This window comes from Schistocerca nitens, chromosome 2, assembly GCF_023898315.1.
Source record: "Schistocerca nitens isolate TAMUIC-IGC-003100 chromosome 2, iqSchNite1.1, whole genome shotgun sequence".
NCBI lineage: Eukaryota > Metazoa > Arthropoda > Insecta > Orthoptera > Acrididae > Schistocerca > Schistocerca nitens.
In genome coordinates, this window is record NC_064615.1 from 570,751,617 (window position 1) to 570,777,243 (window position 25,627).

Consider the following 25,627-nt stretch of genomic DNA (forward strand, 5'->3'; position numbering starts at 1 on the left):
TGATGACACCAGATATATGGTTCCTACAATCATCGGGAGGGAGCCTGGCGAGATGCGGTGATGGAGACCTATATACGCTCGATAACGCCAAGAAAACGCCATTGACAATGACATATCTAGTAAGCAGTAATACAGTATTGCCTTCCAAAGCGCCCCACCACACCTGGGTCAACAGAGGCTCCATAGGGAATCGAAGACAGCTAGGCGTGCTGAGGGTCGACCCCCATAGCCTCCCCTCTCTGTGGATCCCTGCAACAAAGTACTGAGACTAAGCACTGGGCAGTCAGCCATTCGCACTCAGCACTCCAACATTTGTTAAGAATAGTGAAGTATTTGTGTCGGCGCTTCCCATGCGGCCTGTGGCAGTGGGGATAGCAATGACATCATGTATCCTCGTTTTCCCTCACTATTAACATGAGGTTTGACATAAATCTTTCGTAACTCCACATTTCAGAGGCACTTTTCTGCTGGTATAGCATTGGAATATTTACTGTTTCATTGTACCTAGGTGTCCTCATAGCCTTGCGCTTTGTCACTAGTATGAGGGTATCTCTCGGTCTGCATGCTTCACTTGCCGACTTGGATGCTCTCTCGTTCTCCCGTGATGTAATAGCTTCCAAGTTTGCAGGAAGTCGCTCGGTATTTTTCCCTAGCTGGCAGTGTACAGGTCATTGACACAGGCGGCGCGGCGTCCGGGAGATGCCAAGGTAGAACTTGGACGAAATTTTGGTGTCTTCTGAGGATTCTATCCTGGGGCATAACCGGCTATTATGAAATCAAGTTTGTCTTCCTGTGTCTTTTGTGATTACTCATAGAGTCAGCCCATCCACACGTGTTCCTGCATTTCTCCAGAACCAAAACTGATGTCACATAAGGTCGGCCCCTACCAGGTTTTCCATTCTTCCCTAAATGATTCGTTTCAGTATTTTACAGCCATTACTTGTTAAAGTGATAGTTGCGTAAAATTCACACATGGCAGCACCCGCCTTCCTTGTAAACTAGATTACTACATTCTTTCTCAAGTCTGGGCGTATTTAGCCACTCTCATTTATCTTGCGCACAAGGTGGTTCTGGGTTGTCCTGGCTGGCTCTGCCAAGGATCTCAATGTTTCTGAAAGAAGGTGTTGTTTCGACTTAAGATTTTCAGTGCTCTGTTGAATTCTATTTACATTATCACACTTCCATACACATCTTCATCTAGTTCCTCTTGTATTTCTGCAATATTCCCTTCAAATTCGTTTTTATTATGTTGTTCTTCTGCCTATTCCTTCCGCCTTTCAGCTTTTCTTCCTTTCCTTGGTACTGGCTATCCGTCTGAGATCTGGATATTCGAACTGCTGCTTGTTTTGTGACAACGTCAGATATCTCTACAGAATAATGATATACTTTTGCACTGTTTCGTGGTTAATTTTATTCACAGTGTACTGGAAAAATTTTCTGGGAGGAAAACTTCCTGTTTTTCCTACTGAGAAGATGTCGTCCCAGAGTGGTCTCTGGGTCCTCTTCGTCAGCCGAGGGAGAACGGTGAATCTCATTAGGCAGGGTGAAGATCCCCTGGGCACTGAGCAGTTTTCGCTGAAGTAAGGCTGTGGCCTGTGTAATGGGACATCCTCCTCTAGCACTACCTTTCCTCAACATTAGTTGTCGATACTAGTATTATTTTTCGAGCTTTCGATAGGTCAGTATTATCTCAGTTGCTTTTCTGAAAACTTTCACGTAATTTTACACACACTATGTTAAATTTCAAGCTAAAATTTATGAAAAGGAATTACTTCATAAAATATTTTGGTTTCGATGTTATACTCGATAAGTACAGTCAAAATTAATTTTTTTGAAATATTAGAAATTACGAATTACTTGCACACATAAAATTTCTGTTATTAATTACGTAATCCTGTACTGTTTAACATATTTGTTTCTGGATTCATTGATGAAATAATAATGTAATTTAATAGTGTAACGAAAACTAGTAGGAATTCATTTGTTAAGAAAAATTGTAAACCATTTGGAATGTTAATACTTCGGCAGAGCGTGAGAGTCGTAAGCGTGCCTCTGATGTGATCGGATCTATTTTTCTATAACAGGTGGGAACAATGCTGTTTCGGCTTTGTTAATGTGAAAAATCAAAATACTGTATGATATACTAAAATGTGAGATAGTCAGTGGAAAATATACTAACGTAAAATTCTGCAACAACAATTTTCCAATTTATTTAGTTCAAATCAATCCAGAGGACCTGACGTCAGATTTTCAGCTTCAAGACTCAGACACCTAGACAAGAAGATCTGGAGCCATCTCAACATGACGAGCTACGTAAACTTGGACTGGACATTGTTTAATGTGGACAATAGATGGAGGAGCTCCCCCCCCCAATGACCATGGACCTTGCCGTTGGTGGGGAGGCTTGCGTGCCTCAACGGTACAGATAGCCGTACCGTAGGTTCAACCACAACGGAGGGGTACCTGTTGAGAGGCCACACAAACGTGTGGTTCCTGAAGAGGGGCAGCAGACTTTTCAGTAGTTGCAGGGGCAACAGTCTGGATGACTGACTGATTTGGCATTGTAACACTAACCAAAACGGCCTTGCTGTTGTGGTACTGCGAACGGCTGAAAGCAAGGGGTAACTAAGGCCGTAATTTTTCCCGAGGAGATGCAGCTTTACTGTATGGTTAAATGATGATGGCGTCCTCTTGGGTAAAATATTCCGGAGGTTAAAATAGTCCGCCATTCGATCTCCGGGCGCGGACTACTCAGGAGGACGTCGTTATCAGGAAAAAGAAAACTGGCATTCTACGGAGCGTGGAATGTCAGATCCCTTAATCGGGCTAGTAGGTTAGAAAATTTAAAAAGGGAAATGGATAGGTTAAAGTTAGATATAGTGGGAATTAGTGAAGTTCGGTGGCAGGAGGAACATGGAAGAATCCTGGAGATACTAAAAGGTATCACATAGATTATATAATGGTAAGACAGAGATTTAGGAACCAGGTTTTAAATTGTAGGACATTTCCAGGGGCAGATGTGGATTCTGACCACAATCTATTGGTTATGAACTGCAGATTGAAACTGAAGAAACTGCAAAAAGGTGGGAATTTAAGGAGATGGGACCTGGATAAACTGAAAGAACCAGAGGTTGTACAGAGTTTCAGGGAGAGCATAAGGGAACGATTGACAGGAATGGGGGAAACAAATACAGTAGAAGACGAATGGGTAGCTCTGAGGAATGAAGTAGTGAAGGCAGCAGAGGATCAAGTAGGTAATAATACGAGGGCTAGTAGAAATCCTTGGGTAACGGAAGAAATATTGAATTTAATTGATGAAAGGAGAAAATATAAAAATGCAGTAAATCAAGCAGGCAAAAAGGAATACAAACGTCTCAAAAATGAGATCGACAGGAAGTGCAAAATGGCTAAGCAGGCATGGCTAGAGGACAAATGTAAGGATGTAGAGGCTTATCTCACTAGGGGTAAGATAGATACTGCCTACAGGAAAACTAAAGAGACCTCTGGAGATAAACCACTTGCATGAATATCAAGAGCTCAGATGGAAACCCAGTTCTAAGCAAAGAAGGGAAGGCAGAAAGGTGGAAGGAGTATATAGAGGGTTTATACAAGGGCGATGTACTTGAGGACAATATTATGGAAGTGGAAGAGGATGTAGATGAAGATGAAATGGGAGATAAGATACTGGGTGAAGAGTTTGACAGAGCACTGAAAGACCTGAGTCGAAACAAGGCCCCGGGAGTAGACAACATTCCATTAGAACTACTGACGGCCTTGGGAGAGCCAGTCATGACAAAACTCTACCATCTGGTGAGCAAGATGTATGAGACAGGCGAAATACCCACAGACTTCAAGAAGAATATAATAATTCCAATCCCAAAGAAAGCAGGTGTTGACAGATGTGAAAATTACCGAACTATCAGTTTAATAAGTCACAGCTGCAAAATACTAACGCGAATTATTTACAGACGAATGGAAAAACTGGTAGAAGCGGACCTCGGCGAAGATCAGTTTGGATTCCGTAGAAATGTTGGAACACGTGAGGCAATACTAACCTTACGACTTATCTTAGAAGAAAGATTAAGAAAAGGCAAACCTACGTTTCTAGCATTTGTAGACTTAGAGAAAGCTTTCGACAATGTTGACTGGAATTCTCTCTTTCAAATTCTAAAGGTGGCAGGGGTAAAATACAAGGAGCGAAAGGCTATTTACAATTTGTACAGGAAGCAGATGGCAGTTATAAGAGTCGAGGGGCATGAAAGGGAAGCAGTGGTTGGGAAGGGAGTGAGACAGGGTTGTAGGTCTCCCCGATGTTATTCAATCTGTATATTGAGCAAGCAGTAAAGGAAACAAAAGAAAAATTTGCAGTAGGTATTAAAATCCAGGGAGAAGAAATAAAAACCTTGAGGTTCGCCGATGACATTGTAATTCTGCCAGAGACAGCAAAGGACTTGGAAGAGCAGTTGAACGGAATGGTCATTGTCTTGAAAGGAGGATATAAGATGAACATCAACAAAAGCAAAACGAGGATAATGGAATGTAGTCGGGAATAAGATTAGGAAATGAGACACTTAAAGTAATAAAGGAGTTTTGCTATTTGGGGAGCAAAATAACTGATGATGGTCGAAGTAGAGAGGATATAAAATGTAGACTGGCAATGGCGAGGAAAGCGTTTCTGAAGAAGAGAAAATTGTTAACATCGAGTATAGATTTAAGTGTCAGGAAGTCGTTTCTGAAAGTATTTGTATGGAGTGTAGCCATGTATGGAAGTGAAACATTGACAATAAATAGCTTGGACAAGAAGAGAATAGAAGCAATCGAAATGTAGTGCTACAGAAGAATGTTGAAGATTAGATGGGTAGATCACGTAACTAATGATGAGGTATTGAATAGGATTGGGGAGAAGAGAAGTTTGTGGCACAACTTGACTAGAAGAAGTGATCGGTTGGTAGGACATGTCCTGAGGCATCAAGGAATCACAAATTTAGCATTGGAGGGCAGTGTGGAGGGTAAAAATCGTAGAGGGATACCAAGAGAGGAATACACTAAGCAGATTCAGAAGGATGTAGGTTGCAGTTGGTACTGGGAGATGAAGGAACTTGCACAGGATAGATTAGCATGGAGAGCTGCATCAAGCCAGTCTCAGGACTGAAGACCACAACAACAACAACAACAACATAGATGGAGGAAGAAAGGAGGGGAGATATTACACCTGCTTCGTACTGTTTTCGGCAGAGCCGGCTTCCGTGCTAGCTAGCCCTGATCGGAAAGCACCGTACCAACACTGCCGTCCTCAGATAATAATTAAGTACGATGTATTTGCCTGTTCTGTTCAGGCATCAATGAACGAGACACCGAGATGCTGCCCAATATTCTTGAGAAAGTACTTTGCTTTCGCTTCAGAAGTGGGTGTATCTAATCGAATTGAATCGCCCCATCATCGTGCTTGGAGGGTAGAATCCGATCAGCCAGTGAGACTCTCATCCATCCCGTTACCAACCTCTTATTTGTTAGGTGCGTTCTGTACGCCAAGAATGGGAAGTTTCTGTAGCATTCCCCCATTTTCTCGTGAAATAGTCGAATCTCTTGTCCACCATACTAGCAATAGCACTGACCCGTCCATTCCATACAGATTCTTTTTTTTAAGTAGGCAATTTTCGAGGGAGATCTATGGATCTATGTTTCGTGATCAGTGAATCGTCAGCCTTTCATCATGCGGGTCACTTGTCTTCCGGTCGCAGTTCGGTGGTGATCCGCTCACTTTTGGCTGGATTTGGGGAAATGAAAGTGTTATAATTGTGGCAGCACGATCCATATTCACAGCAGCTCATTTTTTGCTTACTTTGCAACGAAACTTGTGTAGTTACTTTGCATGGTTATCTTTGATTTCACGAGCTGCCCAGATGAGCAATCTTGTTGTGCTTTCCCCATTATGTTTTACAAACAAATTGGCACTTCCTCATAGTCTTAGCACAGTTTTGTAATTTAATTTGTGTTTTGGAGAACATTGTTTTCTGTTTATTGTTATTGTGGTTTTTGTCGGTCACTAGAGCAAATAAATATCTGTTAATCTCAGTCTTGAGTTATAGTGTAAAATCCTTTGCATTAACCTATAAGTTTCCCAGGGTTATTTTACCCACTAATAATAAACATAAGCTGGTGCACCCCTAACTGTGTTGATCTCACAGTGTAGGCATTATCGTTGTGCGCAGTGGTCACACTCACTGGTGTGTTATAACAAAAATTCCGAGAAAACAACGAGCATTACATTCGCTCGCCTTGTATGATCAAAAATTTCTTTTATAATGAACACTGCACTTACTCTCCTCGCCTCTGATCCAGAATATGGACTAAGCTTTCACTCTTTTATCTAAAATATCTTAATTTTCTTATGGACAGCATGTATCCTCTCCATAGTTTTGCATACTTCCACATCCTTGCGTTCCTCGTCTGGCCATTCCAGCTTTGACATTTCCCACTTCCTGTCAGTCTCATTGTTTAAACTAGGTATTCCCTTTTGTCTGCTTCATTTGCTGAATTTTTATTTCTCCTTTCGTTAATGAAATTAAATATCTTTTTACCTGCCTGATCCTCTATTATCTTCACTATTTCACCTCTCACAGCTACTCATTCGTCCTTATTGTATCCCTTATCCCCGTTCCGGTCAAACTTTGGCTACTGCTCCGTTTGAAAGTGTCAACGAACACTGGTTCTTTCAAATTATGAAGGCGTCAGCTCTAATTTCCTATCTTTCTGTAATATGTTCAGTTCAGATGAGAAGTTTATAAGCAATAAATTAAGGCCTCAGTAAAGATCCGATCCCGCTTCTAATTCATTCGGCATGATTTCATTTAATGTAGATCATATTTCATTACGCTCCACGCCTTAAGTACATTATCTATAAAACAGGACAGCACTCATCTTTATGATTAATTTCCCGTTTTGAGGTAATTAGCGGCAACCGCTGTATGTTTGTAAATCCCCTACGAACTCTATCGTGAGCAACGATTTCCGTGTTATTAGATAGCTGCCCTTCTTTCATCGATGCAAAAAGATACCTTTTTGCAGTTAATTGCACACACACGCAAATTTACATACAGGAAAACGTAATTTGACTTTTGTTGTAGTTTATGTTCAGACCAAATGTTTCAATAGACAAGCTAGCCAATGCTTCTTATCGAGTCAGACAATAGTAACATGTGATTAAAGTAAAAGAAAAATTGCATAAATACATCATTGCGATAAATGCAACATGAATGCATTACTGAATGAAATACGCGACTCAAATAACGAGGTGGCTACAAACGTTAATAACTCACGAAGAAAATGTAATAGTTTTCGAACTACGTCAGCATACATGAATTTTAAGACCTCAAGACGGGCGAACTCCTGAAACATGTTACGGCGAAATGCAATGCAAATAAATTTCTACTTGTATTCCTTGAATGGATTCAGAATTGAAAAGTTAAGGTAACTACGTATTCTGACACACACTAAGACCGACGTCGCTAACGTGAGTGTGTGCTGTGTTGCTTGACTTGGAAATAGACGATTTAAATCCTGGTTGCAAGGAACATGTCACCGCCAGGACCTGACCGACAATGGCAGAAGCTGTAGTGAGGTACTGTTCGTAACCTCCAATTTCTAGAGAAAACGTCGTGCGTACAGTTCCTAAATTGTGGGCAGTGTCTTTTTGAGGGAAGTTATGTTGATATGGTAATACGTCTTTCGAATGACCAATTTCGTATCCTCCTTATGATTTTAGTGATAAGTAGGCAACATGCGGCCATCAGCTTTCTTTGTTTAAGTCCCGTCATCATAATTATTATCGACAGCACGAAGCTACACACGCGTACATACACAAACACACACACACACACACACACACACACACACACACACACAGAAAGAGAGAGAGAGAGAGAGAAGAGAGAGAGAACAGATTACGGTCGCGGTACTTGATATGCAAGTTGTCTGGTTAGAGTCTGTTGAACATCATTTACACCAAACTTTCAAACTCTCTCTCTCTTCATCTTCCACTCTCCGATTATTTATGTCTTTAACTTTGTCTCCCTCTCTTTCTGACATACACAAACACACACACACACACACACACACACACACACACAGACACACACACACCCACACACACACACACTGTGTTCTAGGAGATTGCTACTAGTAATGAACCGTTTTTAGTTGATTAATTAAACTTCGGGCAAATCACATAAGATTAGTTATTAATCACAAGTGAAACAACACACTTCGAAGAGCATTGCTCACCCTCAGATTTAGTATATAAGAGACGTCGTATAAAAAAAATGTCATGAGGATGGGGAGGGAGAAGGGCGGTGGTCAATGGTAACTGGCAGTCTGTAAGAAGGCAGCTGGGAGGAGAAGATATTCAGACAGTTGCACTTTATCGTATCACCAATACATTTGATCAACTGTCAGAGCTTAGTGGAGAGAAGCCACTTGTAGTAGACATTCTTCATAAGGACGGGAAGTATGATGTAGGTATTGACGGGGAAAAGATAGCTACTCAAACTCGTGCCACAAATGTACACTTCGTGCAAATTTTTCACCGTCATGATCGGCCATTGCAGTGGTGCCAGATGAGTATGTCAATAGGGCGGGTTTCAATGGGGACGGCCTGCACTTCAGCAGGTATGGAAGAAGAGGTTGGCCAGGCTTATAGGTGATAGTGTAGTGGGCGGGGATGGAATCACCCATGGGAAAATTCCTGTAGTGGTTGGTGTTAGAGCTGCGGCTTCTTTAGACCGCAGTCAGCCTATAAGTATCCCTGCTTAAAGGAAGTCTCGCCAACCAAGGATGAAAGAAAGTCAGTTATCCAAGTAATGAAGGAATTAGCATATTTCATCAAAACATAAGAATTATTGAAGTTAGTGAACTGCTTATAGATGTGGACCCTGAGATTATTGGTATGTGTAAGCGCCACTTACATAATGTAACAATTAAGAGGCTTCCTTTACCTGGAAACAGATTAGCTGGCTATTTTTAAAATAGTCCTTTTCGGCGAGGGGGTGTGAGCATGTACGTAAAAAACAGTGTTCCATTTCAGTCCATACATGCATCAAAGCACTGCACTGAACAGGTTTGTTGTGCAGTGGCAGTTGAAGTTATTGAAACTAAACTTCTAATTGTTATTTATAGGCCCCTTAACTATGACTTCAGATCATTTCTCTTCAATCTCAAGAGAGTTCTTTGTTCACCTTTATACGAAATACCAAAAGATAGTTGTATATGGTGACTTCAGTATTAATTTTGTATGTCAATTATTCAAACTGACAGTCACAATCGCATTATTTATTTTGCCGCAAAACCGTTTCAACCCGCCATGGGGTCATCTTCAGGGCAATTTACAGCATTTGGTCGCTCGCTGGAGTCGTCACCCTGCCTGTGCACCGTTGGTAGTGATAGTTACCAACCGTGCAGAGACAGGGCGCATTGTAATCCATAAAAAATCCTTCGTTGTTTGGGAACAATAAGTCCATGAATGGCTGCAAATCGTATCCAGCTAGCCGAACACAACCGTTTCCGGTCCAGGCCATAATCGTTCGTGATTAGTTTGAAGAACACTTTGGAAAATAAGACAAATGACTGGGCTACCCATCGAACATTTATAGTATATAATCGAGAGGTCATTTCGTGTACAAAATCCTACACTGGCTATAGTTTCACAACTACGGATGGCTCAGAATTTCTTTAGGCACTTCCAGCAACTTGTTGAGTCCATGCCACGTCGAGCTGCTGCAGAAGGAGGTCCGACACGATATTGGGAGGTATTTCATGACTCAGTGTATAATGCTACAACGACAGATCTTCTAGCGAGCGGTCGCGGGCGCGTGGTGCGTTCATGCAGTTGGTTCAAATGGCTCTGAGCACTATGGGACTTAACATCTGAGGTCATCAGTCCCCTAGAACTTAGAACTACTTAAACCTAACTAACCTAAGGACATCACACACATCCATGCCCGAGGCGGTCACGCGGTTCCAGACTGAAGCACCTAGAACCGCTCGGCCACTCCGACCGGCGTTCATGCAGTGCTTGTGTAGGTAGACAGGTGTAGAGGGTACATACCGTGCTTCTGGAGGTAGCTGTGCTGGCAGCCCGCCTCGTCGGCGCACCCCTGGCCGCGTTCGGTCGGCGCGCAGTCGCAGTACGAGTCACACAGGTTGGCGCGACGGATGCAGCGACCGTTCGGACAGAGAAACATGTCGGTGCCGTCGCAGGCTGTACCTGCAATCACCGCCACAACCGTCTCACCGCACCGTCTCCTCTTCATTTAACGGCGATGTCACCAACATCGGCTAAGATAATTAGCCATTACCATAATATGATTTAGGCGCTTAGTGAATGGAGAACTACGAACATCATTCCAGTGTGTCTGTAAGACGCCAGTAGCGAATGAAGACATTAGTATAGTAAGCAAAGATTTGAAAAGCTGACTTTCCATTGTACGGACTGGAAGTCAATTCGCTGACTGATTTATTTCAGTTGTCGTTCGTAGTTTTACTATCAGTACATCACCTTGTGCCAGGTGCCCCTAACATTTCATAATCACACCGATGGAACCAGGTTTTAAATTGTAAGACATTTCCAGAGGCAGATGTGGATTCTGACCACAATCTATTGGTTATGAACTGCAGATTGAAACTGAAGAAACTGCAAAAAGGTGGGAATTTAAGGAGATGGGACCTGGATAAACTGAAAGAACCAGAGGTTGTACAGAGTTTCAGGGAGAGCATAAGGGAACGATTGACAGGAATGGGGGAAACAAATACAGTAGAAGACGAATGAGTAGCTCTGAGGGATGAAGTAGTGAAGGTAGCAGAGGATCAAGTAGGTAATAATACGAGGGCTAGTAGAAATCCTTGGGTAACAGAAGAAATATTGAATTTAATTGATGAAAGGAGAAAATATAAAAATGCAGTAAATCAAGCAGGCAAAAAGGAATACAAACGTCTCAAAAATGAGATCGACAGGAAGTGCAAAATGGCTAAGCAGGCATGGCTAGAGGACAAATGTAAGGATGTAGAGGCTTATCTCACTAGGGGTAAGATAGATACTGCCTACAGGAAAACTAAAGAGACCTCTGGAGATAAACCACTTGCATGAATATCAAGAGCTCAGATGGAAACCCAGTTCTAAGCAAAGAAGGGAAGGCAGAAAGGTGGAAGGAGTATATAGAGGGTTTATACAAGGGCGATGTACTTGAGGACAATATTATGGAAGTGGAAGAGGATGTAGATGAAGATGAAATGGGAGATAAGATACTGGGTGAAGAGTTTGACAGAGCACTGAAAGACCTGAGTCGAAACAAGGCCCCGGGAGTAGACAACATTCCATTAGAACTACTGACGGCCTTGGGAGAGCCAGTCATGACAAAACTCTACCATCTGGTGAGCAAGATGTATGAGACAGGCGAAATACCCACAGACTTCAAGAAGAATATAATAATTCCAATCCCAAAGAAAGCAGGTGTTGACAGATGTGAAAATTACCGAACTATCAGTTTAATAAGTCACAGCTGCAAAATACTAACGCGAATTATTTACAGACGAATGGAAAAACTGGTAGAAGCGGACCTCGGCGAAGATCAGTTTGGATTCCGTAGAAATGTTGGAACACGTGAGGCAATACTAACCTTACGACTTATCTTAGAAGAAAGATTAAGAAAAGGCAAACCTACGTTTCTAGCATTTGTAGACTTAGAGAAAGCTTTTGACAACGTTAACTGGAATACTCTCTTTCAAATTCTGAAGGTGGCAGGGGTAAAATACAAGGAGCGAAAGGCTATTTACAATTTGTACAGAAACCAGATGGCAGTTATAAGAGTCGAGGGGCATGAAAGGGAAGCAGTGGTTGGGGAAGGAGTGAGACAGGGTTGTAGCCTCTCCCCGATGTTATTCAATCTGTATATTGAGCAAGCAGTAAAGGAAACAAATTAAAAATTCGGAGTAGGTATTAAAATTCATGGAGAAGAAGTAAAAACTTTGAGGTTCGCCGATGACATTGTAATTCTGTCAGAGACAGCAAAGGACTTGGAAGAGCAGTTGAACGGAATGGACAGTGTCTTGAAAGGAGGATATAAGATGAACATCAACAAAAGCAAAACGAGGATAACGGAATGTAGTCAAATTAAATCGGGTGATGCTGAGGGGATTAGATTAGGAAATGAGACACTTAAAGTAGTAAAGGAGTTTTGCTATTTAGGGAGTAAAATAACTGATGATGGTCGAAGTAGAGAGGATATAAAATGTTGACTGGCAATGGCAAGGAAATCGTTTCTGAAGAAGAGAAAATTGTTAACATCGGGTATAGATTTAAGTGTCAGAAAGTCGTTTCTGAAAGTATTTGTATGGAGTGTAGCCATGTATGGAAGTGAAACATGGACGATAAACAGTTTGGACAAGAAGAGAATAGAAGCTTTCGAAATGTGGTGCTACAGAAGAATGCTGAAGATAAGATGGGTAGATCACGTAACTAATGAGGAGGTATTGAATAGGATTGGGGAGAAGAGAAGTTTGTGGCACAACTTGACTAGAAGAAGGGATCGGTTGGTAGGACATGTTTTGAGGCATCAAGGGATCACAAATTTAGCATTGGAGGGCAGCGTGGAGGGTAAAAATCGTAGAGGGAGACCAAGAGATGAATACACTAAGCGGATTCGGAAGGATGTAGGTTGCAGTAGGTACTGGGAGATGAAGACGCTTGCACAGGATAGAGTAGCATGGAGAGCTGCATCAAACTAGTCTCAGGACTGAAGACCACAACAACAACAACAACGATAAGTAATTTAACGGTTGTCTACATATTTACTACTCACTAGGCATTTCTTGTTTAACATTGACTGTCATCACAGTTGTGTCTTCAGTCTTCACATCAACTATTGTCCGTAAAACAGAACTACGATTCCTTCCAAAAACTGTGCAAGTCAAGAAATAATATGCACTGACAAAAACTTGCAACTGCCAAATATTTGAAACAGAATGTTCGTTAAAAAAAAGTGATGAAACGTCACATTCTGCACAGGTGTAAAGAAGGCAGTTAATATGTGACATCTCTATTAGGAAATGTCTAACACAGTACATGGTACATGGTGCACGACACACGGGGCAGGTCCGTTGCAGGTTACTATCTAACATTTTCCAGGCGCAAAAAAGTTTGATTTTTCTTTGTCATACAATTACTGATCGATTTTAAAAACTTAAATTGCTATCACAATCTAGTCGTTAGGATCCATAACGTAATGTCAAAACGTGCAGTACGGTAACTTTTATATGTCTTTAGGTAAAGTAACTCGTAATGCACAAATTACTCAAACTATAATGATCCTGTATTTGATAATGAGAGCACTAGCGACTTCCAACAGACTTTATATATAATTTCAAACCCTTACGAAAGTCTGTTGTGCTGACATCCCCATAAAATAATGATAAAAAAAATGTGTCGCTAAATGCACTCTTGCTTCCATGCGCTAAAACTGCAGCACCTGGCATGGCATTTTAATTCGTTACTTCTTTACTATTAACTCTAATCGTAAAACGTTTTGCAGCCAGTACCCACATATATTACTGAATGTATCTATAAAATTGTATGACTGTTCGGCACATAGTTCTGGAGACATGATGTTCTGTACATGGAAGTTCCGTTCTGGAAAGAATTTGGGATTGAGCTTTAATGAAATGAGCTTTAATGTTTTTTTTTTTTTTTCTAATAGATACAGTATCGTTCGGAAACGAGATGGTATTCTTCATAAGCCTTTTATAAGCAGCTTTTATTCTTTCTGAGTAACACTTGTGGTCAGTTTTTGTAAGTCCTCAGTACCGGGTGAAGAACTATATTCCCACCCTTTTCGTATAGAATTCATAATCAGAGATATGGTATATAGTCTATACAGTAGGGGTTTACCCAGCGTGAAAATCGACTTATCTCGAGAACCTAGTTAATTACAGCTGTGAAGTCCACGATTCCTCATTCTATCAACATCTGAAGAAGGTGTCGTAAAATCTGTAATAAACAGGCCAGTCTCTGCGCTGCCAACAGCAGCGTACATAAAATCGGCGTGCGTTTGATGACTCCGACATACAGTTTGCTGAGGAACTGCATATTGTAAAATAGCTGCATGCATTTTTTAATAATATGCACTCAGACTAAAAAAGAAGACACTCCACGAAGGAATTATTCTAATGAGTGGAAACCGGAAGATGGGATGTACAAGTACAGACGAACAAATCATTCCAGTTTCAGAGGAACTAGACGATTTATTCAAGAGAGAAAGCCTCACAAATTGACCAACTCAATAATGCGTTGCTCTACCTCAGGCCCTTAGTCGAGCAGTTATTCGACTTGGCATTGATTCATTGATTTGGTGGAAACATTGCTGAGGGGTACCGTGCCACATTCTGCCCAAGTGGCCTTGCTCGTAACGGTAAACGTTGGCAATCAATAAGCAGAAACTCTCGTCGCGTGCGGGAGGGTATTATCTTGCTGAAATTCAAGCCCAGGGAGGCTTATCATGAACGGCAAGAAAAAGGGGTGTAGCATACCGTCGACGAATTTTCTATCATAAAAAATGGCACGCCGCACCATCATTCTTGGTTCTCAGGCCATATGGCGAGCAAAAGTGAGGTTGGTATGCCACTGATGCTCCAGATACGTCTTCTCCGGTCATTGGGTCTCATTTTGAAGCGGGTCACAGCACAGGCGACAGTTCTAACCGAGTCAATGAGATTCCAGCCTGGCGACGTGTCTGGAGGCGCCCCGTATAGCTGGCTGTCGCCACCCGTACGGCCCGACATCCAGGAGTTCGTACTGCCTGTTTCCGTGCTGGCCAAAGCTGAAAGCGGCTAGCAAGGTTGCCGAACCCCCCCCCCCCCCCTTCATAACGTTTGAAGCAACAAAGCCAGGGACCTCAAAGCAACTGTCGATTTTGTCTATGTAACTTGCCAGTTAGACAGAACTTGGCAACGTGGCACAATACCCCTCAGGAGGACATAGAACAATTACGTCATTCAGTACCAAGCCGAACAACTGTCTGCATAAAGGCTAGATGTGCACAAACGCCTTACTGACTTGCTCGATTCTAGAAGCTCTTTGTCTTGAATAAATCATCTGGTTTTTCTGAAATTGTAATTATTTGTTTGTCTGTACATGAATATCTGATTTACCGATTTCCACCCCATTCGGACAATTCCTCCATGGTATGTCGTCTTTTCTTTTATTTTCCTTTCTTTTGTCTTAAACTGTATCATTACCATATCGCCTTACCAGCTCAGCATCAAACGATTTTAATCCGTTACTTGCGAACTCATCAAATGCTACCGTGTAACTCTGCAACGTAAACAGGTCACTTGATGACGAGCTGGTAACTTGAAACTGGTAATGATAACATTTTTCTAGCCTGAAGCTGAAATATTCAACAATAGATCTCTATTAGGTGGTCCCTGTGTCTCCCTAAGGCAATAAGTGTAGTCTGTTTAAAATTTTGTTACAGATATGTGGTTATACGTCCTCACAGAGACAGCCCCTAAGAAACTGTCGTAGGCTTTGTTGCTTGATCACCAGTAGGACTGTGCCGGATGCAGCGGAATGAGAAGACTTCTGGTTCACATAAAAGCAATCGACAGGAAGCACAACATCCGTGTTAACAAGTTCTGTGGTCTTCAGTAGAGGCACTCGAGTGACTGGTTAGAATCACTATCGTATTCCTGTAAGACGTGAAACATCATCACCAATATGCGCTACCGCGTGGAGAGGTTGTACACCATTGTATCTCATCATTGAACATCACAATCATCAACCATTCCACATCCAGTGCTGGGTACAGGCCCCCTTCCAGACTTCTGCGTGTCTCATTGCGTTCAGGTAGATGGATGCATTTTCTCCTGTATGCTTTTATCATATTCCTTCCTAGCACTGGGTTACCGCCTCAGTCTTTCCTTATCCTTAGATTTCAACTAATTCTTTATCCCATCCATCATACACTCGAAAGCTTTCATGTCCACCCGACCTCAGTTTAATTTCTATTATAGTAACCCTCTACAATCACTAATCTGAACAAATTCCGTTATTTCGTCTAGCCCATTAATTACCAACATAGATCTCCAATTTATAGCTAAATGAGCCCCTGATTTAGAAATTATTCTCACTGCTATAAATCAAAACTGGTAACACACACTGTTTCTAAATCTTCCGTTTCACACACAGTTATCTTTAGTTTTGAAAACTTCATGGAGGGAGAATCGGTAAGATAGTTGTATGTGAGAATGAGCGTAAATGTTGAAACGCGCTGAACGTAAAGAAATTACAAGAGCGTTTTATAGAAACACTTCTGAGTTGATAGGATAAATCAAATAAATAAAAATTACCTTCATTAGATAAATTACGCTACCGGCCATTAAAATTGCTACACCATGAAGATGACGTGCTACAAACGCGAAATTTAACCGACAGGAAGAAGATGTGATATGCAAATGATTAGCTTTTCAGAGCATTCACACAAGGTTGGCGCCGGTGGCGACACATACAACGTGCTGACATGAGGAAAGTTTCCAACCGATTTCTCATACACAGACAGCAGTTGACCGGCGTTGCCTGCTGAAACGTAGTTGTGATGCCTCGTGTAAGGAGGAGAAATGCGTACCATCACGTTTCCGACTTTGATAAAGGTCGGATTGTAGCCTATCGCGATTGCGGTTTATCGTATCGCGAAATTGCTGCTCGCGTTTGTCTAGATCCAATGACTGTTAGCAGAATATGGAATCGGTGGGTTCAGGAGGGTAATACGGAACGCCGTGCTGGATCTCAACGGCCTCGTGTCATTAGCAGTCGAGATGAGTGGCGTCTTATCCGCATGGCTGTAACGGATCGTGCGGCCACGTCTCGATCCCTGAGTCAACAGATGGAAACATCTGCAAGAGAACAACCACCTGCACGAACAGTTCGACGACGTTTGCAACAGCATGGACTATCAGCTCGGAGACCATGCCTGCGGTTACCCTTGACGCTGCATCACACACAGGAGCGCCTGAGATGGTGTACTCAACGACGAACCTGGGTGCAAGAATGGCGAAATGTCATTTTTTCGGTTGAATCCAGGTACTGTTTACAGCATCATGATGGTAGCATCCGTGTTTGGCGACATCGCGGTGAACGCACATTGGAAGCGTGTATTCTTCATCGCCATACTGGCGTATCACCCGGCGTGATGGTATGGTTACACGTCTCGGTCACCTCTTGTTCGCATTGACGGAACTTTGAACAGTGGACGTTACATTTCAAATGTGTTACGACCCGTGGCTGTACCCTTAATTCGATCACTGTGAAACCCCACATTTCAGCAGAATAATGCACTACCGCATGTTGCAGGTCCTGTACGGACCTTTCTGGATACAGAATATGTTAGACTGCTGCCCTGGCCAGCACATTCTCCAGATCTCTCACCAACTGAAAACGTCTGGTCAATGGTGGCCGAGCAACTGGCTCGTCACAATACGCCACTCACTACTCTTGATGAACTGTGCTATCGTGTTAAAACTGCATGGGCAGCTGTACCTGTACACGCCATCCAAGCTCTGTTTGACTCAATGCCCAGGCGTATCAAGCCCGTTATTACGGCCAGAGGTGGTTGTTCTGTAATTACATGTCAGTTCTAGTATAATATATTTGTCCAATGAGTACTCGTTTATCATCTGCATTTCTTCTTGGTGTGGCAATTTTAATGGCCAGTAGTGTACATAAGATACAATTAAACTACCTCCCTTAGTATCAAAAACTGACGTGAATTATCCACCTTTAAGATATTCCATGAGGCGAATGCTGTGAGAGGAAAACAAGGGGAAGGAAAATAGATTGAATGAGGTCAAGAGTGTTGATGAGGTAGAGAAAGACTATATGCTTCAAAACTAGGAATTTTCAGTTCTCGCGTTTATGTTATTTGGTATTTACGCTTTGGAAAATTGAAAGAGGCCTCCCCATGAGTGACCACGACTTTATAATCTAGGCAGCTGACTCTCACAGACATGAACTCAGAGATTTCGATACTCTAAACGCATTATAGACACGACACAACGTAACGGAAGCCGACTGCACCCGCCTGAGCAGTATTTTCCAATGCCCGGACCCGGCGGAAGTAGATGACAAAGACTGTACAATAGCTCAACAGCTCGTGACCGCAATAGAAGTGGTCATGAAAGGTACAATACCAGTCATAAGACAATTAAGCTGGAATTCGGGCTGGAATTCACAAGTACCATGGAACGAGTATCTCCAGAGTCTTAGAACAGAAGTCAGAAGAAGAAGAAGACTGTACCAGACAGGCAAGACTACGGGAGAAAGAGCCCGCCGTCTGGACAGATACAGAGAACTTGCAGCAATTTTATATACCGCCTGCGGCAAACAAGAACAAAGCGCTGAAACCGATTCGAGGCACAGAACCTACATCGTGACCCATCGGTTACGCCGTATAAAATCGTCTGCTGAAAGATAAAATCTCCAGCAATGATAGTAACTCTAAAGTGAGCAGATAAAAGCGTGACAGAAATCTGGCGATAATCTGCATAACTACTGCTTGACTGTCTCTTTCCAGACGATTCGGCAGAAGACGAATTTGATGAACACAGAAAACTGGGGAACGAAAGTGGGGAAATATATAGCAGAAATGAGAATTTTTCCCATTTTCGAGAAAGGAGGTGAGGGAATAATTCCTGAAACTGAAAAGGAATGAATCACCTGGTCTTGACGGTATACCTGCTGACGTTCTACAGACTATTCACATGGACGTAAGTTCATGTTTGTACAACTGAATAAAGCGTGTATGTTGCAGCAATAGCGGATTTGCTCGGCTGTTGTAAGCGTGTGTGACGCTTATGTTCAGTACACCGGTCTTCTACAGTCCTGATAGTCTGATCAATATATGAGACGCCACAACTGCAAGGAATACGATAGACCCCAGCCTTACGCAAACCAAGATCATCTTTTACGGACGCCAACAGGGCCTTAATCTTAGAAGGTGGTGGAAAAACACATTTCACATCATATTTCCGCAAAATGCGGCCAATCCTGTTGGAAATGCTTCCTGCGTAAGGCAAAAAGGCTGTAGACTTCGTTGCTATCGTCACTCACCCGTTGCACAGAAGGCTGATGGTGCAACGCACGTTTGATCTTTCTCTCACTATAACCATTCTGACGAAAGGTGACTTCGAGATGTGCTAGCTCAGCTGCCAAACTTTCAGGGTCTGAGATAACGTGGGCCCTGTGAACCAAGGTGCGAAGTACAACTTCACGCTGAGCTGGATGGTGACAACTATCAGCTCGCAGATACAAGTCAGTGTGGGTGGGCTTCCTATAAACAGAATGTCCCAACGTACCATCAGTCTTCCTTTTGACCAACACATCAAGGAAGGGAAGGCATCCATTCTTTTCCACCTCCATAGTGAACGGAATATTCGGCTGGATTGAATTCAGATGTTTCAAAAACCGGTTTAAATTCTCACTACCATGAGGCCACACAACAAAAGTATCATCTGCATATCTGAAAAAACACGCAGGTTTCAAGGTCACTGACTCCAATGCACGTTCCTCAAAGTCCTCCATAAACAAATTGGCCACAATAGGTGACAACGGGCTTCCCATTGCAACTCCATCAGTCTCTTCGTAGTACTGACCATTGACTAAAAAGTAGGTGGAAGTCAGCACATGTCGAAACAAATTTGTTAACTCGACACCAAACTTAACCTCAATTAGCTGCAACGAATCACAGAGAGGAAAGCGAGTGAAAAGAGAAACCACATCAAAACTTACTAAAATATCAGAGTCATTCAAACGCAATCCCTGCAATCGACGTAAGAAATCTGCAGAGTTCTTAATGTGATGTTCACACCTACCTAATAGTGGGCTCAACAAACTAGCAAGATGTTTAGCTACACGATATGTCGGAGCACGAATATTGGAAACAATAGGCCTCAACGGGACAGCCTCTTTATGGACCTTAGGGAGGCCATGTAATCTAGGTGATACAGCACAGTAAGAATTAAGACTCTTGATACTCTTCTGTGACAATGAACTTTTCTTCAGGAGGTTATTTGTCTTTCTCTCAACACTCTTAGTAGGGTCAGCACCGATTTTGCGATACGCCGAATCAGAAAGTAGACACAGTATCTTTTGAATGTAATCGTGCTTGTTCAACAAAACGGTGGCGTTACCCTTGTCCGCAGGTAAAATAACAATATCAGGATCCGTTATAAGTGAACGTAAAGCAACCGCCTCAGCTGCTGTAATGTTACACTTGGGTGTACGGGCCCCAGTCAACACACGACAAGCTTCCCTCCTAACCTCTTCCGCAGCCTCTGAAGGTAGTTTATAAACAGCCTGTTCGATAGAACTAATAAAATCAACGACTGGCAAACTCTTAGGCGTCGGTGTGAAGTTCAAACCTTTCCCAGCACAGACAAAGCTGCGTCGTGAAACGTTTTTTCCGTGAGATTGATCACAGAACGTCGAGAATTAGAATTAGACACTGAGCCAAGGAAACGTTCAAACTTCGCCGATTGACGAGCAGTTACAGATTGAAATTCCCAGTCAGACTGCGACCAAGAAGCACCGTCACACACGCTTACAACAGCCGAGATAATCCGTTATTGCAGAACATTGCCTTGACACCGGTCATCATATAGAACACAACAACACGTAGATTCTGGCTTGCACGTCCAGCTATTGGGATAGTGTCATTAAGGAAGCTGTTGAAATCAGACTATCAAGCAACCTTATGAACAGAAATGGTGGATTTTGTTTAAATGTTGCTTGGAATCCGGCTCTGTCTCTCATCAAAAGACAGAGGGACAGAATTAGTGCTACCTCACCTGTTGATTAATAGTAACTATCGATATTCTGATGTTGGTTTTCTTTGGTTGTGTTGACACTTGTTCTGTGTGTGGTGTCTTCCTTGTTTCTCCTCTGTGACCCGAGGTATTAAATTTGCTTGCACATTTTTCTTCCTTGCATTTGTGCCTTGAGAATGGCAGGGTGTGCTCCTTTCGAAATATCGGCGGTGTTTGACGACGTCACCCGGCAGCAAACCCGTAAGTTATTTGAACATTCGATTCGCCGGGAAAAGTTAAGATCTCACAAGAACTTACTATTGATAATTTATCGAAAAATAAATACAGCCTTTGCTCAAATTACAGACAACTGGCTACAGTTTAATAAATGGATACATAAAGAAATAAATATTTCGCTAACGAATAATTTTTTAACTTGGATTTGAGAACTGTATTTGAAGGCTAGCCTTTATGACACCATCGCTGGAAGGTGTCATGTGTTCGAATCCTTTCCCCGTATGGATGCGAATTTTATATACGTTTTTGTTGGTGAGAGTTCGTGTAGACAAGGAAGGAAAATTAACAGAAATGAGCACAGAGTCGGACGTTTGATACATGTTCAGGGTTTGAGTCCCACTTCGTCAGACAATTTCTAAATCGAGCACACCACGCTGCTAAGTGAAAGATATACAGCGGAAACAACTCTCTAGGATGCGGTCACACCATTCCTCTATGATATAATCCCTTCCAGGAATGTTAGTTCAGCGAGTGTTTGGAAACCAGGGGAGAATTTAAAACCTTGACGAATGGTCGTGAGTTGCGCCTAGATAGCTCAATCGGTAAGAGCACTGTCCGTAAAAGATTATGTTTGGCGTCCGTGTCCCGGTCAGATACACATTTTCTTTTCTTTCACGCAACTCCAGATGAGGTTCACAAGCTCTCCTTTCATAATCCTTCTTGCTCGAAGGTTATCTCATCTAGTCGTGTAATTAAATCCACTCCGCTTCTGCAATCGCATCGACATTTAACTGAATGGAAAGGCATAAGGCCACATAATTTTCTATATTCTGTCCTTCACATTCACACAGCAGAACAGCAGAAATCCTACTAAGAAGACTGTTTTAGCTTCATTACATAGTAGTCTCCTCTTTCAATCAAACCTGTATAATAGTGGTATTTTCTTAGTCCTGGGAACAATTAAATACTCATCCTTTAAATTACGCTACATACCCGCGAGACAGATTTATTCAAGAAAATAGACAATTTTATGTTTTTGTCACTGTACTCTTTCCCATAGTCGTCTTTATAACAATTCGGTAACACAGATTTATGGTAATAATGCATCCATTACTCCTTTTGTTTGTTGGAAAATGAACTGCTCAAATATAATTAAAATTATATTGTGACATCCGTTCCTCAAATGAGGCATGTAAATGAGAATGAGGGTGGAGCTTGAAATGGGGTTGTACGATAAGGGGCTATAAAATAATTAAATACACTGATGGGCCAAGATATTAAGACCAGACCGAATGCCAGGCACGTGACACGATAACGACAGTATAAACACGCGTATACGAATGGGGAATCATATTAGCGACGATACTGGCCGCTGGTAGAGAAGTCCATGGGCGCGGGTAACTTTGAGAAAGCGTTGATCATTATGGTACGGGGAGTGGGAACGAGCAGCTCGTTAACGGTGGAGCTGGTCGACTGCCCAGGTGACAGTGCCGTGAGCGTCCACGTAAAAGGCGGTTGAAGGACGGTGAAACTGCGAGTACCCGACAATGCGTTGGACATCCATATCTCATCACAGAACGTGCAGATTGGAGGCTTGCCGGATCTGTAAGGCAGGATAGGTGGCTATTTGTGGCAGATCTGAAGATGGAATACAGTGCTGGAGCGGGCACAAGTGTTTCGGTGCCAGTCGTTCATTGCACGTTCTTGAACCGGGGAACCGCAATAGACAACCCCTACGTGTTCCTACGTTGACCCGACTACATCATTAATTACGATTGCAGTTGGCACGCGATCATCTAAACTGAACGGTGGATCAATGGAAACATCAGGCAACATGAGTCACTTCTTGTTACAGAAGGTCGACGGTCGTGTCCGGAACCGGCATCAACCAGGCAAACGGTTGCTCGAAACATGAACCTCGTCACGGTCGCCGTACTGCGGGGGTGCTATAATACTATGTGTTCACTCATCTGGCCTTCCGCGTGATCTGTGGTAGTAATCGAAGGCACCATGACTACCACGGACTATGCGAAGATTATTGTTGATCAACTGCGTCTCTTCATGGTTGGTGTCTCCGATGACATATTCCAGCAGGGTAAATATACCTGTAATAGCACTACATTCTTGGTACAGTGGTACAGTGCTTTTCAGTAGCGTAAGAAACCAAATTCGCTAGGAGCCCAGGAGCCATTTGCCCGTAATTTACGGGAATTGTGTGACTCTGTGACCTGGGCTTAGACATAAGGTGCCAGATACATCCGGAAGCATATACTGAAGAGCCAAAGAAACCGATACACCTACTTAATATTGTGTAGGGCCCCGCGAGCACGCAGAAGTGCCACAACACTGCGTGGCATGGACTCCACTAATGTCTGAAGTAGTGCTGGAAGGAACTGACACCATCAATCCTGCAGGGCTGTCTATGCTTAATAATGTTCATGCCTGCGGAGTTTGGTGGCCAGCGGAAGTGTTTAAACTCAAAAGAGTGTTCCTGGAGCCACTCTGTAGCAATTTAGGACGTTAGGGGTGTCGCATTGTCCTGCTGCATTTGCCCAAGTCAGTCGGAATGCAGAATGGACATGAATGGATGATGGTGATCAGACGGGACGCTTACGTACGTGTCACCTGTCAGCGTCGTATCTAGACGTATCAGTGGACCCATATGACTCCAACTGCTCACGCCCCATACCATTATGGAGCCTCCCCCAGTTTGAACAGTTCCCAGCTTACATGCAGGGTGATTGGATTCATGAGGTTGTCTCCATACCCATACACGTCTATCCGTTCGATAGAATTGGAAACGAGACTCGTCGGACCAGGCAACATGTTTCCAGTCATCAACAGTCCAAAGCGGGTGTTGACGGGCCAAGGCGAGGCGTAAAGCTTTGTGTCGTGCAGTCATCTAGGGCACACGACTGTGCTCTCGGATCCGAAAGCCCATATCGATTATGTTTCGTGGAAAGATTTGCACACTGACACTTGCTGATGGCCCAGAATTGAAATCTGCAGAAAATTTTTGGAAGGGTTCCTCTAGTGTCACATTGAACGATTCTCTTCAGTCGTCGTTGGTCCCATTCCTGCAGGATCTTTCTCCGGCTGCAGCGATGTCGGAAATTTGATGTTTTACCATATTCCTGATATTAGCTGTATACTCGTGAAATGGTCTTACGGGAAAATCCCCATTTCATCGCTACCTCGGAGATTCTCTGTCCCATCGCTCGAGCGCCGACTGTGACAGCACGGTCAAACTCACTTAAATCTTGATAATCTGCCATTGCAGCAACAGTAACCCATCTAGCAACTGCCCCAGACACTTGTTGTCCTATGGAGGGGTTGCCGACGACAGCGCCGTATTCTACCAGTTCACGTTTCTCTGTATTTGAATATGCATGCCTATACGTTTCTTTGTCGCTTCAGTGTATATGCAAAAACTAGCCTTTGAAAACTTTGTTTGGTTTTCTTTATATAATATTGCTCATGAACAGGAGAAGGAGGCAATCTGGAAAGACATAAAGGAGAAATGGAAAAACAAATCGAATACTGCGATAAGACAGTTCTACCTCGCAGGTAACATTTTATTCGGACGTAGATGTCCTGACAGACCTATTTGGGTTTGATGAACTCGTCAACAAACTCATTTGGTACACACATCTCACTTACGTGCTAAGAATTGTTTTCAGAAATTACAGGATACCCATTACTTCTATAATATGGATAAGCGAATTCGCGCTGTCTTGCCAAAATACAAGCTGTGCCAAAAAGCAAAACCATCTACCGCTACGCACGGAACACCACTATTTCCGATCACTCCTGTGAAACTAAGAGAATTAGCAGAATCCATCCCACGCACAGTAGCTGCTGTATTACGTTCCAAACATGGACCAAAACGCTATTAAGCGATTAATATTAATGTTTTGCCTCATGAATGTATACGAGGAGAATGAATTGAAAGACAGAAAAGGGGAAGTATAAGAAGGGAGGAAAAGGAGAGTTAGTGAGGCAGACGAAAATTATGCATTTTCAAAAACAGAAATATAAATTTTTTGTGTGTTAGTGAAATTGTGCTATCGTAACATCTATGGCCAGATGTTTCAAAAGAGTGGGTAACACGTAAGTTAAAGTCGTTTGCTGAGGTACGCAACAGGATAAATGGAGAATATTGTTAACATAATTTAGACGAACGTTCTCTGTTTCTCACACGAGGGCCACGTATCAGGCTATTAATTATGCGGTATATTTGTTTTTGTTGACATAATCCATAGATAAACACATGCAAAATGAGTTATTTAATGACAGACAAAGTCTGGACGAGAACTGAATGCTGAGTGCCGACATTAGTGGTGACGTCAGACCGGTACTTACAGTTCAGCTCGTCGGCGTGGTTATCAGCGCAGTGGGTCCAGTCGTCACACCAGAAGAAGCGGTGAACGCGAGTCCCGTCGCCACATATCCGGAAGAAATCTGTGTAGGAAACATCCGTCTCAGCTGATGAAATCACTAAGAAACTGCACAAACGTGTATCTGATACTTCAACCTCATTTTATTT

General features: G+C 42.7%; 1 protein-coding gene across 1 annotated transcript in view; it reads right to left on the bottom strand.

The window, feature by feature from the left end:
* The window catches only part of LOC126235164 (G-protein coupled receptor GRL101-like), a 412,667-nt gene that overhangs the window by 307,438 nt on the left and 79,602 nt on the right, over positions 1 to 25,627 (bottom strand). Inside the window, exons 5-6 of the mRNA XM_049943896.1 lie at positions 25,444 to 25,542; positions 10,103 to 10,261 (exon numbers count right to left, since the gene is read on the bottom strand). Of these exons, the coding sequence (XP_049799853.1) occupies positions 10,103 to 10,261; positions 25,444 to 25,542 (258 nt within the window). The remainder of the gene's footprint in view (positions 1 to 10,102; positions 10,262 to 25,443; positions 25,543 to 25,627) is intronic.